General features: G+C 47.3%; 1 protein-coding gene across 4 annotated transcripts in view; it reads right to left on the bottom strand.

Moving 5' to 3' along the window:
• Nucleotides 1-3010: 3010 nt before the first annotated feature.
• rreb1a (ras responsive element binding protein 1a) overlaps nt 3011-18512 on the bottom strand; it is a 52933-nt gene continuing 37431 nt past the window's right edge. For 3 of the 4 annotated variants that reach the window (XM_030756299.1, XM_030756296.1, XM_030756298.1), the window contains 13 exons: nt 15499-15640; nt 15264-15412; nt 9828-10017; nt 9472-9747; nt 8321-8780; nt 6575-8222; nt 6305-6486; nt 5777-5986; nt 5490-5651; nt 5162-5311; nt 4903-5027; nt 4014-4707; nt 3011-3886 (listed from right to left, as the gene is read on the bottom strand). In XM_030756299.1, coding sequence (XP_030612159.1) covers nt 3300-3886; nt 4014-4707; nt 4903-5027; nt 5162-5311; nt 5490-5651; nt 5777-5986; nt 6305-6486; nt 6575-8222; nt 8321-8780; nt 9472-9747; nt 9828-10017; nt 15264-15412; nt 15499-15640 — 4975 coding nt within the window. In that variant the 3' untranslated portion in view covers nt 3011-3299. The remainder of the gene's footprint in view (nt 3887-4013; nt 4708-4902; nt 5028-5161; nt 5312-5489; nt 5652-5776; nt 5987-6304; nt 6487-6574; nt 8223-8320; nt 8781-9471; nt 9748-9827; nt 10018-15263; nt 15413-15498; nt 15641-18512) is intronic. The other variant, XM_030756297.1, reaches the window with a different exon arrangement.

Genomic DNA, 18512 nt, shown 5'->3' with positions numbered 1-18512 from the left:
GATTGAGTCGCGACAGTCCATGCTAATAGCACTAATAGTATTAATAGTAGTAGTAGTAGTTTAGGAAGTTGTTAGTGCCAGTTAACGGCAGCAACCACTCAGCTCAGCTGTGGTTGTTCAATATTTCTTGACTAAATGACTGACTGCCGTTGGCTTACAGTTCCATTATGAGCCGCTGAGGTTTGATTTGCTTATGAGGTTGCTTGATATAAAAAAAAAATGTACAAGATTATTAGGTATATTCAATCTTTACATGAGAAAGAAAACATTTACACACGATCAGGATCAATAACCCTCCTGTTATAGGTTTGTTTGGATAGGTTGGTGCAGGGGTGAACTTAGCCCTTTTATTTTTGTGTGTTTGTTTGTGCAGCAGGGTAGTACAGTTCAGGAACACAAAATAGTGTTGTGCTTTCACAGCTGCTCCAACCTACCCATCCGTCCATCCTTCCCTCTCACCCCTTCATTTAGTTCCTCTCTGAAATCATTTCGATATGCAGCCGAGGGATTAGTCATTCTGAAAATTACAACTGATTGTCTCTAATGCCAAATTCCTAACCACAAATCCACACTAGGGCTGGGCGATAAAACAGCAACAGTGGTTAACACAATACAACCTCAATTAAAAATACAACGAACGCTCAGTAACTGCTTTTGCGAATGCTCGAAAAATGCTAGGAAGACAAAGACACCCTCCCTTAGAAAGATCACTCTGCTTCAGTAGTTTGGAGATGACATTTGGCCATTTGCAGTCTGACAAACAGATTAGGCACCATCAGGTATTATTTTTCTGAAAATAGCAGAAAGTAATTACAGCCCCAAACTAGTGTTGTTAGTAGACGTAGACCCTCGACTCTATATGACTACCCAGCAGCAAAACGTTGACATTTTCAACCACTGTGCCTTTAAACTTGAAATAATGTGCGCACTTATTGTAATTATCTATGGAAGCTTGTTTCAGTCAATGAAATAAAAAAAATTAAAAAAAACAATCGCCAGGCAGAACTAGGTCAAAATTTCAAATTAGGCATCTCAAAATTTTAACATTTTAAAATTTCAAGTTACTCCTCAGAAGTCAAAAGATTTCAGCTACATAATTCAAGATAGTTATTTGATAGTAATTTGAGATACTAACCCAAAATTCTGACTTACTGGCAAAAACAGGCTTCCATATTTATCATTATCAACTGAAATAGGAAATTTTTTGTTGTGCTCAGATTTTTGGCCATATCGCCCAGCCCTAATCAACACTGACTATGCAGATTTTCCAAAACACAAGTGAAGGACCTGCCAAATAGAAGAAGGTTTTTAGTTGTTCTATTTGTATCAGAAAAGAAGAACACAAAGAGGGACAAGTCCTTGTGTACTTTCAGAAAAAAGATGGGGCTAAATGGGGACAAAGTGCTAAACAAGTCCAGGGCCAACTCAAGATACACTGATAATACTGCAAGAGGACTAGCTTGGCCTACTATTGGCTACAAATGCCATTAACTCGCTTAGCCATGTCCAATTTTATATGGTAGTTAATGTTGGCTAGCATGTGTTTTTACCCAGTAGATCATGCCCCAGGACCCACTTTAAAAAGCCCAAACTTATGAGCTAACTGACCAAACCAGGAAGTTAACCAAGTTAGCTTATCTGGTCAGGCCTGTTAATTCTAGCTAGTTAGCTAGCTGTTCTGGTCAGTTTTCTGACCCTAACACTTTCTGATATCTTGATCCCTAAACAAGGTTGATGCTAATGTAACCACACCAGATAAATAAACCAAGTAAACTATAGCTAACTTTATCCCAGTTCTTATCTGTAATCTGTGAAGACCGAGCTCATAGGTCCACAAAGCCCTTGCCATTTCTATGTCACACTGAGTTAGCCTTCTTTAGCTCTATTTGGATTACTGTGCACACCAAGCCAGTCATTACCTGTTAGTCCTACCCAGCTGTGTTTGAGGCTATACTAATGAGTTAGCCCTGGCTTGCTTTGATTTGGCCCACAGTGGAAACCAGACCTACAGAACATTAGCCCAGCTTAGGAAGACATAGGATTTAAAGGGTTGCCTACAGAGTTGCTCATCTGTTGTTTTATGGTTGCAGTTAAAAAGCAGAAGTTGAGGTAAACTGAACCTAAGTCAGGTATTAGCGGCGTTAAACATTAGCACGCTGGAGGCCCTGTAATACACCCTATAAGAACACTAGGGGGCGACGATGAGAGACAGGTGGGAGTTGCACACATTCACACACGTACAAAAAACAAAACCTTTTGATTTGTTCAGTTATATTAAAAAAATCCACAAAAATGAATCCCCAACCCTACACCTAAATGTCACTGATAATCGCACACATGCAGAAAAACAGAAAATACTCGTGCCACATGTTTAACTCTACACACATGGAATCAACTGAGAATGATTATGAGTGAGACATGAACACACACAGGCTGACTCGCAGGGTGGCTTCAGGGATCAATAGTGTGATGGGTTTAAAAAATGAAGAAACACGGAGAACACAGACACTATTTTCTGCCCTTTCAGAGTTCCTCTTCACACAGAAATGCGACTTTGAGAAGTTCGTGAATGTTTTTGTGTGTTTTGCCAAGCCGGTCGAGAGTCGGGACGACGGCGAGGCGATTTCCAGTTACAAAAAACCCCAAAAAACAAAACCCCCCAGAAGCTTCCTCAGTCACACAGATGACCGCCAGTCTATAGTGGCAGCTGCCGTTCATTGCTGGTGAATCTGTGCCACTTTGGCAGCCGTCGTCTCGGTGTTCAGTTTTAGCCAAAAAAATATCAAAAATATCAGCTGGTCAAACCGGAGATGCGGCTGGTGAATTCCTAATTTAGGAAATCCGAAACCTTTTGAATCTTTATTGTTCGGACTCATGCGTCGCCGGCGCCAGCTCTTAATTTAAATACAGAAGAAGAATCGCAGATGCCAACAGTGCGTCCCAGTCCCCATCTGTCTCTTGGCATCTCCAAAGTTGATCATTCTCAAAGAAAATCTAGAACAATAATAAATTGTAATTTTATTCTTTTTATTGCTGAAATATAGATTCCCCTCACAAAAAAATGTATTGTAAATCATTGTCATCATAAAAAGCTATAAAAATTAGATCCATTCTCCGTAATAATGCAGATAAAGATATAGCAAAAGCATCTTTTAGGACTAGTAGTAAGGCACTTCAAGAAAACGAGGATTTCGTCTTTCTATCAAAAAGATTTTCCGGGCTGGTTTTTGCATCGTCATCAATGGTGTAGCGTCTCTCTGACCGTATGGCACTGCGGTGATATGGTTAGAGGTTTCTCCTCACTCCACGCCCACCAGAGGAGGCTCTCCATTGGGTAGGATGTGCTCCAGAGAGGGCTTGGTGTGTATCTCCAGCAGCCCCTGGATGAAGCCCTCAGCTGGGGTGGCAGCTGCCACTTCCCCTGCTGGACAGCTGGAGGAAGAGTGTGAGGGGTCTTTGGAGGCGTTTGGGTCAGGCGTCGATTCGGCGCTAGTAGTTGTCTTTGTGTCAGTAGCTTGGCGGCTGGGAGTCGAGTCGACAGAGGGCTGTGGTGTCGCAGAAGTGGCAGTGGTTGGTGGATCTGAGTCCCCGCCACACTGCCCTGGTTTTGAAGTGCTTTCTTCCTCACCCTCATCTTTCACGTCCTCCTCCTCCAGCTCCTTAGCCCCGGTGACAGCACTCCCACACTCGCTCTCATTCTCTGAGGGTGGGCAGGTGGAGGTTGGGGTCGGGGTGCAGGAGTCTCCATCCTCACTGGCGGCGTCATCGTTGATGCCGGAGGAGCCGTCCGTCCCTCGGGGTTTCAGGTGGATCCTTTGGTGACGGACCAGGCTGTGCTTCAGGGTGAAGGTCCTCTCACAGGTTTGACACTGATAGGGACGCTCACCTACAGGGAGGATGAGCGAGGATTCAGAGTGAGAAAAAAATTACAGGTTCAAACCAAAAATTCAGGCCAATCAAAAACAGTAACACAAGAATTTACACTTGTGTGCATGACCTCAGGTGTGTGGTACCTGTGTGTGACCTCATGTGGCGGGTCAGGTCCTGCAGAGACCAGAATCTCTTTGCGCACACGTTGCAGATCTTCTTCCTCTTGTCCACTCGCCCTCCGGATGGCTCGCCGCCCTCCAGGCTCTTTGGTTCTGACGCCTCTTCATCGCTCCTCTCCTCCTTCTCCTTTTCCTCTTCCTCTGACTCGCCACTGTCACCTCCCTCACTGTCGCCTCCCTTTGCTCCTCCTTCCTCCACCTCCATCTCCGCCTCCTTTTCCTCCTCAGCAGGTTTGCATTCTGGGGCCACCTCCTCCTCCTTCGCTGGCGAGGCTTCCTCCACTGGAGGCGGTGGTGGAGTTGGCGTCTCTTCGGAGAGATGCGCCCTCTCGTGGCGAGCGAGCGTGGTGGCGTAGCGGAAACTCTTCTTACACACTCGACAGACATGTTTGTACTCCGGCTGCTGCTTTGCTGCGAAGCTGGTGGAAGAGGAAGCGGGCGCTTCTTTCTCCTTCTCCTCTGGGCTCTCGGGCACTGCTTCGGAAGTGGAGGTAGAGGGTGCAGATGAAGATGATGAGGAAGACGAGGGCTGGGAGGGCTGCTCATCCTGAGTGGAGCCTGAAGACGACGTGGTGAGTTTGAAGTCGATGAGCTTCTTGCCGAAGTTCAGGTCCAGACTCTTGTTGCTGTGGCAGTCGTCATCGTCGGTGCTCTCCACCTGAAGGAGACAAAGATGAAGGTGAAGATCACGACATGTTCAGAGTTTTTTTTTTTTTAATTAACTTTATTTGAAAACAACAGGTTGTAATTAAGATCACTGCACACAGTGAAGGTGCAGCAGAGTTGAACCTATTTTAAGGACTGCAAATACGTTCCCACAGATTTGTGGCTGCAGTCGTGACAGTTGTGTTACCTTGCTGCTGTGTGGAGGTTGTTTGCCCTGTGCTGCTCGGGTCTCCCCCTGCGCCCCCTGCTGGTCTGGCTGCTGGGTGGTTGCTACCTCCTGCTGCTCGGCAGGTCCGGGACTGGGGCTGAAACCTGCAGTACAAACAGCTTCGGTCAGTTCCAACAGCCGGCCAGGTGCTCCTAAAGGTGACGCTTTAACCAGTATGTGCAGTAAACGCAACATTTTCCTTTGTGAACCAATTAGAACATTTTCACCATGTTGTTACCTTGGCTTGGCTTGTGGGTGGGACTCTGTTGTGTGTTTTCGCAGGGGGTGGAGCTATCGGCAGTGGGGGCGGGATCTGAATCTGTAGACAGGGTGGTGCTGCTGAGGTTTTGTGCTTCTGGAGCCATCTGCTCCGTCTCTGACTGGCTCTCTGCAGGACACAATCAACAGGAGGATGTTGGTTATTTTTGGTGCATTTCAGGCTAAAATCACATTGTTTAGGTGAGAGACCACCTGAGCAGTTCTAACATGAACATTAAAAAGTGTTGTTTAACTGCAGTTCACATCTGTGGTTCTAACAGCTACAAAAACTCTGCTTGTTCTCTGACCGGCACTCTCGTGTGAGCCTTCGTCGCCAATTTTCTTCACGAGGGCACCGTTGCGTCGCAGCGTCCTGTGGGTCACGCCGTGTTTCCTCAGCAGGTGGCGCTCACAGTTGGATTTCGTGGAGAAGAAGGCATCGCACCGCGGACACGGGAACGGCTTTTGACCTGAAAGAAGACGGAATTATGACCAGGTTTCCACAGGTTCATCGAGTCGGTCACTGCAGCGAGGTGTGTGTGTGTGTGTGTGTGTGTGTGTGTGTGTGTGTGTGTGTGTGCTTTGTGGTTATTACCGGTGTGTGTCAGCATGTGTCTCTGCAGTGAGCTCGCCCAGGGGAACACTCGGGGGCAGAAGGGGCAGGTAAGCTTCTGGACAGAGTTGGAGTAGGCGTTCTTCTTCCCTTTGGGCTGAGGTCCCGCCACGGCCGGCACTGCCGCCGCCGGCTTCCCCTCCTCCCTCGCCCCTCCCTCCTTCTCCTCCACTCCTGCTTTGTCGCCATCTGCTAACAGGAAGAGTTTGGATCAATTGAAGGTACGCCTTTGATTCAATTATTTGATAATATCTTTTACTTGGATGTTTTTACTTAGTAAAAATGTTTTCAAAGTAACTGATATTATTATGAAGTATTTCAACAACTGCAATATATTTATAGTATTAATATAATTTATTATTAGTTTATTATTACTATTACTAGTTTTATTTGTACACTGGACATACACGATATTTCTATTTTATATAAAGAACCTGGACTTTCGTTTTCTAGGTTCTTTATATAAATATTCATTTTCTGGGACAGGAGCAGAGAAGATCAAACTGTTACCTCTCTTTCCTCCCAGGTCAGCAGCTCCCGTCTGCAGGTAGGTGCTGAACTTGTTGGCGTCAGTGTTGGCGAGCATCTTCTCCACGCTGGCAAATTCGCCGCTGGACTCCAGGTCGATGCCGGCGCCACTCACAGCCTTCTCTTTCAGGCCAAGGGTGGCTAGTTTCTTCCTGGACCTCCTCCTGTTGGAGGAAGAGGTGGGAGTCAGCGTTAGCGCTGAATGCAGCAGGAAGAATATCAATAAAGTTATTTTAAATGGTGCTCACAAACCTAGAGGATCCATCTGAGGTGTCGTCGTTCTGTGCCTCTGAACCAGCGGAGGGTCCGGGGGCATCGGCGGCCGTGTCGGCCTGAGAAGAAGTGACACTGGCCGCCTCCCTCTTCAGCAGATCTGGTGCGGCGGAGACGGAGCTGATGATCTGAGCGATAGAGGCCAGCGGTGGCAGCTCTTTGAGCGTGGCGGAGGGTGAAGAGGAGGCAGGTTTGGGCAGCAGCGGTTTGAGGCGCTGGGCTCTCGTGGTATTGGGGTGGGAGGTTGGGGGAGGAGTGGATCCGGGGGGAAGCTGATAGCAGCCAAGCTGGGGGTGAGGGTGCAGGGGCGATGGGCCGCTCGCCGTCTTCTCGTCCTTGGACAGAATTTGCTGCTGCTCGATGATGCTGCCGCCGCTCTGCTCTGTCTTTATCTCCCTTAGCTCCCCGCAGCTCGCCACCTCCCTCCGCTGCCTCTTGCTGGGGATGGACAGGTCGATGGGCTGGTCCAGGTCGGAACAGTCGAAGCTGGGTGAGATACTCTCCAGTTTGACCCCAGGTGACCCCGTCTGGCTGCTGGCGCCACGGCTCTTAGCAGAGAAGTCAAGCGGCTGGTCCAGTTCTGCAGGAAAAGTGGCGTTCACCAGCTCCTCCACCTTCACGGCCGGGATCGGAGGCTGACTGATGCCGTTCAGCGCCATTGGAGTGGCGCAGGCAGTGGTGAGGGTGGTGGCGGCGGGCAGCAGTGTGATGATGTGCTCCTCGATCTCTCGCTCCTGCACCTCAGGGTGCTGCTTCAGCAGGTGGTGGATGCAGTTACGTTTGGCCAGGAATGCGGCGCCGCAGCGTCGGCACTCAAATGGTTTCCTCTGACAACCGTTGTGCGTGCGCAGGTGGATCTGTAACGCCCGGTATGTCTTCAGGTCCTCGCCGCAGAACCGGCACACGGTCTCGGCTCCGGCGCATCCTGTCTCTGTGTCCTGGGTGGAGGTGGTGGTTGCAGCAGTGATGGCTGCAATGTTTGCTGTGGTGGTTGAAGTGACATACTTGATATTTTTCTCGATATCCTTTCTCGAGGTCTTGGCGTGCTTCTTCCTGAGGTGGCGCTCGCAGTTGGCCTTTACAGTGAACGGGTAATGGCAGACACGGCAGACGTACGGCCGCTCACCGCTATGCGTGCGCAGGTGACGGATAAGTGTGGCTTTATCAGGAGCTACGTAGTCGCAGATGTTGCACTGGTGGGGCAGGATGCCAAGGTGGAAGCGCATGTGAGCCTGTAGCACACCGGAGAAGGCGAACACCTGGTCACAGAAGCGGCATGGGAATGAGCCTTTGGCTGAGCCTGCGTTGTTCCCCCCTTTGGTTCCTGGCTTTCTTCCGCTGAGCCCCACCTCCTCGTGAACAGCTGTGGTAGCAGCAGGCGGTGAGTCAGACAGGGGCGCATGCGGGTCATTCATGCACTCTGCGTCCATCTGCCCTCCGTTTCCGGCCGAGGAGGGCGTTTTGAAGAGCGAGGGCGTGGGAGGTGGCAGGCTGGGGCTGATGCAGCCCAGTGAGGCCTGCTGGGAGCTCTGGAGTGGTGGAGGAGTTGTTGTTGTGAGGCTTGATCGAGGACTGACGGGAGGTTTGGGTTTCAGCGGCGGCATCGCCTTCTGACCCTGAACTTGACCTGCAGGAGGGAGCGACAGTCACTGAGCAGTTCTGAGTTAAAAGTCTCCTTTTAGAGGCCTGATGTAATAAAACGTTTTTGTTCAAACCAACACCTACCTTGACCTCCACTGAATCCAGGAGCTTTGGCCAGAGGTGGCAGTCCCATTTGATTCGGTGCTGTGGTAGCCACTTTCAGGATCTGCTGGATGTCTGCCAGCTCCATACCCGCAGCTCTGCCTGTCTCTCCAGGTTTGATGCCTGACGAAGCGGCGCTGGCTGCTGCTGCACTCCCATCAGGCTGCAGGAGGAAGCTGGTCTGGAAAGGCTGCAGGGACAGCAGGCTGAGGGCGTCTCTCTGGGAGAGGCCCTGCAAGGCTGAACCCGAGGCCTCCAGCAGAGAGAAGTTAAGAGCAGTTAGACCACTCACGCCGAGCCCCAGAGTCAGCCCCAGACCTCCGGACAAGTAGCCCGAGGCCGGCTCCTGGGGGAGGCTGGAGGATGGAGGCTCCACGTGGATGACTTTGATGCTGTCTAGGTGGGCCTGATGGATCTCATCGTCAGTGGGACCAGACTTCACCTGAGGGACAAAAACAGGAACCATCAGGACATGCAAAAAACAAATTCGGTACTTTATAAGACCTAAAAAACATAAATAAATACTAAACAATGTGGAAATTACGTATCACACTCGGTCCTTTATATATTTAAAAAAAAAAAATTCTACTAGTTGGGTTTACATTTTTGCTTGTTAACATGGGATTATCCATTTCCAGCTCCAAGTTTTCCTTCAGTTTCCCAAAATCAAGCTAAATGCCATCATACAGCAGGACACAGTCGCTGAAAACAGACCACACTTCAGCCAGGAGAACGCTTCCAAAAGGGTGGTGTGCCACAAGGTTCAGTCCTCGGTCCACTTCTATTCTCAGCGCTCATGCTGCTTTATGGCCACATTATCCAGGTTTGTGGCATCTGCATTCACTTTTATGCTTTTATGTCACTGTTGTATCTCTCAGAGAGGCAATCAATTTTTCAGGCCTTGGTGCAGTGTTGTTTCTCATATTTAATTGACCTGCATGTCCAAAGTGTTTAATCCTGATCTGCCCTGCATTTTCTGCATCTTCATTTCATTCTCTGGCTTCAATCTAAATATTTGAAATTTTATTTTGTAAATTTGTGACTTTAATGTGAAAGGTCTGCTTGCTTACCATCTTATTACTTGCCTTATTTTGTTTCTGAGATGAAAAGATAGTTTTACATCCAAAGCATACCTTGGAAATGTGCTGAAGGCCCAGCCCTTCCAGGAAGTTGGACTGTTCTGCGGGCAGGGCAGGGTGGTCGTTCTCAACTTGTTCTGCAGCTCCTTTGCCGTCCTCCTTTACTTTCTCCTCTGTGTTCTCTGTGTCAGTGGCGGCAGGTTTGTCGGGGTGGGAGTTGGCTTTATGGAGGTCCAGGGCAGAGCGAAGGGGGAACGCCTTGTCGCAGAACTCGCAGACGAACCGGTGGAACTTGCTGATACAGCGTCGGAGGTTTGTCTCACACCAGATCTGAACGGAAAGAAAAATGAACCCAACATTTTCATCCTGGAAGTGATCCATGGGAATGTGGTAGTGTGGCGAATGCATACCTGTGCAATGTGAGGAAACTTCTTGCAGGAGAAGTCGATGAAGGCCAAGTCATTGAAGCCGGTGGGGATGGAGGGGTTGTTCTGGATGAAAGGGCGGCCACTCGGGTCCTGGGGAAGGAGCTTATGGACGCCCGCGTTGTGACGCAACAAACCACGGTGAGTTCGGAAAGAAAGGCAGCAGGGATCACACCTGCAAACACAAACAAACACTTCCTGAATATCACACAACAATCCAACAATCTTTTGCATCAGAAAATCACAAAAAATTAAGAAGAGTAACTCTAAACTCTAAACTTGATCAAACCATCACATTATCTATAGGCGTAGGAACCTGGGGGGACGTGTCCCCCCCAATATTGGAGACAGGCGCATTTGTCCCACCCAGAAATTACACCGCTGAGGAGAAACATTTTTTTAACTCGCATGCTTTTATTTTGAAGGCACAACATAGCGTCATGCCGTCAAGAAAACTTGATGTTGAGACGGCAGAGTCACGCCCTTCTGCCGCTTTCGGCACGGGTTCCTGGTTCCAGACCAGCTAGTTTGTGGGGCCGGAATTGAACCCGTTTTTCGGCCGAGCACCGAGTGTTTCAGCGGTGGAAAACCCGCCTAACGGTTCAAATTACGGCACAGGCTCTGGAACCCTGTTGGTGGGAAAGAGGCCTGAATGAGGCAAAACGGTCTGTGGGAATGTTACCATGAATATGGCTGTTTGTCAGTTTACTTTCATACACAGGATAAAGTTTACTTACTGGACAAGAAGTCAATTTGAATGAATTTCAAATGAGAGGCGGAAAAATCATTTTGGCTCTTCTGCTTAGACCGATGATTTTAACCTTTTGTTTGGCTAAATGCAGGGCTGTAAAGAGGCACACAGCTCGTCTATTAAATGTAGAGGTATCACTTTTATTTTGCTTCTTATTATTTTTATTGATATTTTGATTTATTAGATTAGAGTTTCAAACTGAATAGGCATATTTTAATAGCTGTTTTTTTAACTTAAAAAGTGAATAATTTGTTCATTACATTATCTGTGAGGATTCTTTCATGCTAGAACGGTGTTTAATTAAAGAACCAGTTCTGTTGCCAGTCAGCCTACATAAATGTATTTTTGACCATTAATAAATGTTTTCGGCCAATACGACATATCAAACTTTGCACTTCTGTGCATTAATAAATTATTTTTGTGCTACTGAAATATTTAGCTTGCTAGTATATGAAGGAGTGTGAGGGTCACAGTAAGAAAAAAAATAAATCTTTTTGAGAATTTTGAGAATAAAGTCAAAATCGTCGAAGTCGTCATTTAAAGTCAAATAACAGCCACAGCTGCTACTCTCTACAAAATGCCTTGGGTAGAAACAGCTTGATCAGCTGTGTTATTGTGTCTTGTGGGTCTGCATGTCCCCTCTGTACTGTATGAAGGTGCAGCATCCTTCCATCTAACCATTACCAGTTTGTGTGGTTTTTTCCTTCTGAGCAGATGCAGCTTTCTGCACTCTCTCTCTAACGTCCTCATACTTATCACTACATCGTGTTTATGTACTAAAAGAGAAATCATTTCCTTGTTACTAAAACTGATTCGAAAGTACAGTTTCACTAACTCATAATACAAGACATCCTGGAGGGGATAACAGACGTGTCGTGGCAGTTGTTTGACTTGAAGAGACTTTAATCTGCACATTTTGACTTTTATTTAAAAATTTTGAATTTATTCTCAAAATGCACAATTTTATTTTTTTCTCAGTGTGGCCGTAATACTCCTTTGTACTAGTACCAGTGCAGCCAGCTGATAAAGTAAGCCTGGAATGACATGGTCATTATGCTTCATAAAAGACTCAAGCCATTTTGTTTGGTGGTTTGTCCACGTCTTATGATTATAAAACATATATATGTAAATTATACATGCAATAATAGAGGTGTACACAACACTATTTTTTCAAGAAACATTTGAAAAAGAAAAAAGTAAAAGATCAAATAGCATTTTTTATGCTTTGCTCCGAGTATTTATGGATCTGTCAGGTTTCCGATATGTGTCCCCCCCCCAATAGTAAACTCCTTCCTACGCCCTTGGCATTATCTGACCGATAACGTCTTGAGTCAGGTAGAGTTTACCTGATAGTAAATGAAAAATGGGCGGCTGGAGGTTTTTGTGAATGTGATGTAACTAACCTGTTACTCATTCACTGTGTGGACCACTCTTTATCACATCTGCTGTTTTGGCTGTGAGAGGTGGAGCAGTGGGTTTGCTTGGAGTTTATTTCAGAGTTATTTTTGCCTTTTTGTCTTTATTTCTAAGCAACAGTAAAGAGGCCGCTTTTGGAAAGTGGCTGGGAGGAAAATTCCTAAATATCTGCTTTAAAAAAATCAATTTCTGTGTTTCATTTTCCTTTATATGAGGATCTAAAAGCTGTTGGAGAAAGCTCAGCTGTGGGTCAGCGCTGCGCTCTCAAACTCAGTAAAGTTGTTCTACATGCGACCACCAGGAGGCGACCTTTCTCCACGGTTTTGATGTTTGTGGAGAACAGTAGCTGACAGAGGACGCCATGACATCACTTTGTCCTTTCCTGACTGTTGTTTTTCCAGTTTGAAGGTGCACACTTATTAACCTCATGTTGAGGTCAGAGCGTTCTGTGAGGCTTTAAGGCCAGCAGAGACGATCCGATCGGAATCAATCAGCATTTCCTGATTTTGGAGCTCTTCCTTCATGTAACAGTAGCTCCTAAAGCCTCATTAGGTCAACCAAGAAAACCAAAAAAGTTTAATACAACAAATTAGAGCAGAACCCCCCCCAACACACACACAAAAGGACAAGTGTGTGTGATAACCCGGTGTTGGTCCGGCTCTTGTTAAGCGTTGAGAGGACAGCTGCTCAGTGTCTGCCGCAGTCACACACTCTTATCACATCCTGTGTGTGTGTGTGTGTGAGTAATCCCCTCTGGTACACTGTCGGAGGATGGTGGGGGTTGAGGTGGGGGTCTGGACCATATGTGGACCAGCACTTGTTGAACTCCACCACATCCATCAGTCAGACCTGCGCCTCCACCCTCCTCCATCCAAGCGTAGCTTCTGTTTAATAATAAACCAGATGATGGAAATTCGATGGCTGATCCTAGTTAGTTATTTTATTGCAGTTTAAAGTATTCCAGGGAGCAGATAATCCAGTATTTCCTACCAATTCAAACTAAAAAGGATGGGTTAACTGAAACGAGTCCTTCAGGTTAATGAAATCTGAGGCTAACGAAGCTGTCGGGATGATCGTGTTTGAGTCTTATTTTAGGTTTTTAAATGTCTTTCTTTTAGTTTGACCACAAACACGTGGATTAGCTGTGCAGAGGTGACGTGTTAAAAAAGAAGCCATCGTCTGAAATCATATTAACAGCTAATATTCAGACTCGGATGTAGTGAAAAACAGTCATTGTGCAGCAGCCATTGGTTCCTCAGAAATAAGTGACACATAATGAGGTGTTGGAGCCAGCAGAAAAACCAAAACACTGTGAGGCCCAGAGAAAAAGGATGTTTTTGGAGTGCTCTGTAACTTTGCTCTCCTTCCAGTCACTGGGCTTCTGCTCAGCTCTGCATGACTCACAGTTCAGAATAAGCCTTCTTTATCTGATCCTCGGCCCCGCTGCAGCCCCTCACTTCCTCCTGTCTCTGTAAACCCACTTTCATCTGATTGGCAGGCTTAAGGAAGCCTGCAGAGGGGCAGCGCTCGGTGCTTTGTTGCAGATGAGACTGCACGCCAAGTGTTTAGAGCAGTCTGAGCTCACAGCAGTGACTCCCAGATCCTGGGCTGCAGTCGCTGAAGGTCCTGCAGGCAGGCGGGAGTCGTTCAAACCACCGTTAAAAAGTGTAAATACGAGGCATTTCCTGTAAACTACCAAACCACGATGTTACTCATATGTGATGATTTTATTTGTGTTTGATTGTTTGAGAGCTACAGTGAGAGCCTCTGACATCACAGGAGTGCTTTCACTGAGGTTTCTCACCCTCGACCTGCTGCTCCAGTCTGGCCGTTCAGCTGAAGCATGCTCGCTCTGACCCGGTCTGGGTTTCAGAGGGACCCTGACCTTTCCTTCACAAACACAGACTGTACACAAAGATGTAAAGCACTGACATCCTGAACTGCTGATGGAGGAGTTTATTTCCAGCACATTCATCCATGCTGACAGAAGCACATGAATGCTTTGATCTTTACGGTGTCGTCTGGTTTTAATGTGACGAACATGCATCTATCATCCTGCTGCTGAGTTAAATTACCCTCCATCCTCCATCCCTGCAGGGCGCTCGATCCTCTTACCGGCTGATTAGGGAGGATTTACAGCTAAATATTCTCCTTCCTCCATAACGAGCTCAGCGCTGCCCGCTCGCCTCCTTCTCTCCCTCTTTTCTTTCTTCTTTGTCTTCACCACAAACTTCTTTCTTTACGGCCTTTCCTTCTTTCCTCCCTGTTATCCCTTCTTTCCTTTCCTTCCTTCCCTAATTTCTGTTCCTTTGTTCACTCCTTTCCTTGTCTTTGTTCTTAACTGCATTACATTTTTAGACTTTTTCCTCCTTCTTTCCTTCATTGAATCCGTCCTTCCCTTTCTGTGCTTTAGCCATTTTAATTATTTCTATTCCTCCCTTCCTTCTTTCCTTTTCAGTCCCTTTTTAAACTATACTGATTAACATTTTGTTTTCTTTCCCATTTCCTCCTTTAGTTCTGCCCTTTCTGTCCTTTAACTAGACTTCCACCTTTCCTTCCTTCCTTCACTGCCATCCTTCCTTCTCTTTCTGTGCTTCCTTGCCACTTTCCTCTTCCTCCTTTCCTTTTGCACTTCTTTCCTTTCTGTCCTTGTATATTTCCTTTGTTTCTTCTTCTTTCATTCTTACTTCCTTTGTTTCCTTTCCTTCTTCCTTCCTGGTCTGTCTTTCACTGTGTCCTTCCTTCACTTTCTTTCCTTCTATTCCTAACTTCTTTCCCTAATTTTCCCTTTTCCTGCTGTTATTCCTTCTGTTCTTTGTCTTTTCTCCTGCTTTTTTTCCCCTCCACACTAAACTTTGTCCCTGTTGTGTTGCCGTAGTGATAGATGATCCTGGTCCAGTCGAGCACATCCTCCTCTTTCCCTTTATTAAGTTCTCTGTTCTTTCCCAGTCTCGGTGTCCTCCTCTCCTCTCCCAGCCGACCACGATTCACTCACAAACACATTTAAACTCTTAATTTGAAAGGTGGAATGAAATACTCCGGTATAAAGGGTCAGAGAGTAAAGATAAAAGTATCTGAGTAAATTACTTGGTTACTTTCCTCCAATCAGACCCAAGGAGAGGAGACAGGAGAAGAGAAAAGAAACAGAGCCAACCACAAAAGGAAATCAAGGAGTAAACAAGGAGAGGAAACAAGGAGAGGAGTGAAGTGAAGGCTTGCAGAGAGGGGGGGGGTTTAAGGATGCAAGGCGATACCTGAGGGCGGTGTCGGGATGAGAGTCCATGTGAGCATCCAGATCCAGTCTGGAGCTGCAGGTCTTGAAGCAGATGGGACAGGGCAGAAGCTCCTCCTCCGCGCCTCGGCCCGCCGCAGCCGCCTCCTCGGCCGCTGTATCCTCCACCACCTCAACAGAGAGCAACTCGTTATCCCACGTAACCAAACAAACCCCGCCCCTGCTGAAGGACGCGCTCCCGTGGCGTGTCGTTTTACCTTCTTGGAGGGCGGCTCCTCTCCGTTCTCCTCCTCGAGGCCCTGCCTCCTCTTCACAGATGGACGGCGGCGTTTGGTGGGGGAGGGGGGGCTGATGGGGAGCAGACCGCTGGCCGGGTCCTTCTCGTGGATCTTCATGTGTCTAAAAGGAGAGACAAAGGTAAAAGGTGAGTTTACGGCATCTCAGATCCCCCCCACATCTTTTACTAAATGAGGAACGTCAGGAATTCTGGGAAAGTCTGAGGAGAGCTGATCCCAGCCAGTGGGCTGGGAATGTACAGGAATACAGTACAGATACAGGAGGGGGGCGGAGCTACAATGGTCAAGAGACTGTAGCTACGTCCAAATTCAGGGGCCGCATCCTTCGAAGGACCCATCCTCCATCGACCGGGTCCTTCGCAGCCCACGAAGACCGCAAAGGCCGGAAGTGATGCGGCAGTGAAATTCATATCTGCCCCCACCTCGGCGTAGCTCATGTTGCCTAGCAACCGTGACAGTGTGAAGCACAGCTGTGAAAAAGCAGCTGGTTAAACTGAGAACGAACTTTTTCTCCGTTTTGTGGTTTGATTTTAAATCTTTAATTCAAAATAAGCTGTTAAAACAAGCATAACACATTTCAACATCAAGGAATACATTAAGTGAGACATTAATGTAGAATAAAACTATCCAGTTATGATGCTTAACTTTAATTTCAGGCAAACCGATTTGCTGAGGAACAAATGAAACACTGAAATAAACCAAACATCAGCCGTTAGAGATCATCTGAGTGAGTTATATCTGTGCTTAACTCAGCGGCGAAAGCCAGCGGGGGTTTGAAAAGGATGTGCCGGCAGTTGGGCGCTCCGGTCAGCTGACAGCTAGCGAGGTGAGCTGCTGGTAGAGCAGCGGCAAAGTACAGCTCCGAAACCAGTGGAGCAGTTTTTGTAATTAAGTGATATCTTGATAAAACGAGCTGATATTTGAGGTTTACACATTTACATTCTCGCCTGAAAACATCTTAAATGTTTATTTTGTGTCACAGAAACAGTCATATTTCAAACTTCTTGGCCGCTATCCTCCGCTATTTTTGTGTTTGAGTTTTGATGCGCAATGAATCATGGGATATGGTAGGCCACGAAAGATAGACCGGACCAGTGTTGCCAAGTCTGCTTATTATAAGCGACTTTGGGCTTGTTTTTTTCTAAAGTCGCTTGCAAATCTCGTGAGTTGTGGGTTGCGGTTTTATGGGCTTATTTTTGAACGTGGAGTTGCTTATTTGGGCTTGACTTTCTTTCTGAGTGAAACTCGTTGATTATCTCTCGGCGCCCTATAATAAAGCAAAAGACAAGTGGTAGGTAGTTTGTCCCTTCGAAGCCCCCGTTTCCTGTTTATCGCTCCTGCCCAAGTTGACCGGGCGCACACCCAAACTAACACTCATAAGAGCCCAGAATGAGCTCCAGTAAGTGGGGAAAATATAGAAAAAAATATAAAGGGTGTGAGAAAGAGAGCGCTCAGATGGGAGACAGTGGCGCTAAAAGTGGGTGTGCACTATATGCAATGCATAGGGGCGCCGCGCAAGAGGGGGGGCGCCAAAACGATGTGACGAAATCATTTCTCTAGTCGCATTTTCCTTATTTAACAGCTGTGCGTATGAAATGATCAGTAACAGAGGAACGGCGCTGATTAGGCACCTCTGTGCTCCTTCACCTCCCCTCCTCCTGCCCCCCCCCCCCCCCCCCCCTCAAAAAAAAGTACGCATTCGTCGACCGCATTTGGAGGAGTCGTCGAATTTGGACAGCCTTCGTCGCCTCACTGTGACGTAATCGGCCTACAAATGTGGCCTTCAATAGATGCGGCCCCTGAATTTGGACACAGCTTGTGTGTGTGTGTGTGTGTGTGTGTGTGTGTGTAAAGGTCATCCAGGCCACATGAGGGAGCAGTGATGGTGTCAGGTTACAGAGGTTCACAGAGACAAAAGAAAGGAAGAGAAGAGGAAATAAGGAGAGATGAAAGGAAACAAGGAAAAGAAAAAACAAAGTAGGAACCAGAGGAAGGACTGAGGAAGGAAGGGGAGAGGGAACAAGGGAGCAAAATAAGAAGAGGAAAAAGGAGGAATCAAGGACAAGAGAAAGAAAGGAGGTGATGTCAGGGAGGATGTGAGGAGATGTGTTTGGAGGAGGACACGGGGAGGTGTGGGACCGAGAGGAGCCCTCAGCTATAAATAGGTGTCAGGCAGCGAGTTGGACGCCCATAAGAGGTCCTCACACTCAGTCAGCAGATCTGAGAGCAGCTGACAGGAAGCTGCTCATTAACCAATCAGAGGAGAGGAGAGGAGCCGGCCAACCAGAGAGCAAAGTCTGCTCAAACCGCGCTGTGGCCCTGCAGCTGGCCAATCAGAGAGCAGGAAACCTGCCAAGTCAGCTGACACACAATCCTTATCACCCAGTGTGTGTGTGTTTGTTGCAAACAGCTGCTGAAACACACACACACAAATGACAACAGAAATGGAAGAAGAGGGGACAAGAAAAGGAAAAAGGAATGAAAGTAAACAAGAAAAGAGGACAGAGAGAGGAAAGACGCAGGGACAGAGGAGGCAACAAAGGCAGCAAACAAGGAAGGGGACAAGAAGTGATAAGTGAAGTAAACAAGGGAGGAAGGCAAAGACAGGAGATAAGGAGATGGAACGAGAAATTTAGGAAAAAAGAGAAACCAGGAAAAGAGAGGAGGAAACAGGAAAGGAAACATGAGGAACCCAAACTCCTCCTCCTCCTTCTCCTCCTCGTGGTCTCCAGGTCGTCTCTCTGAAACTACAAACTGGAGTCAAACTGGTTTAGACACAAAATGGCTCCTCCTCCTCCTCCTGCCCGTCTGAAGCAGAGGATGCTCTTCCTCCTCCTCCTCCTCCCCCTCACAGTTTGCATTGTAAATCAGCGCCTCATCCGTCTGTCCTCGCTGCTCTTTGTGCTCGTGTTCCCGGGCTCAGCGACTCGACAAACCGGCCCGTCCACTTTCTGCTCCAGTTTCTGTAAAGCGGG

The sequence above is a fragment of the Archocentrus centrarchus genome, chromosome 20 (genome assembly GCF_007364275.1).
Source record: "Archocentrus centrarchus isolate MPI-CPG fArcCen1 chromosome 20, fArcCen1, whole genome shotgun sequence".
NCBI classification, from domain to species: Eukaryota; Metazoa; Chordata; class Actinopteri; order Cichliformes; family Cichlidae; genus Archocentrus; species Archocentrus centrarchus.
This window is presented reverse-complemented; position numbering and strand designations above follow the sequence as displayed.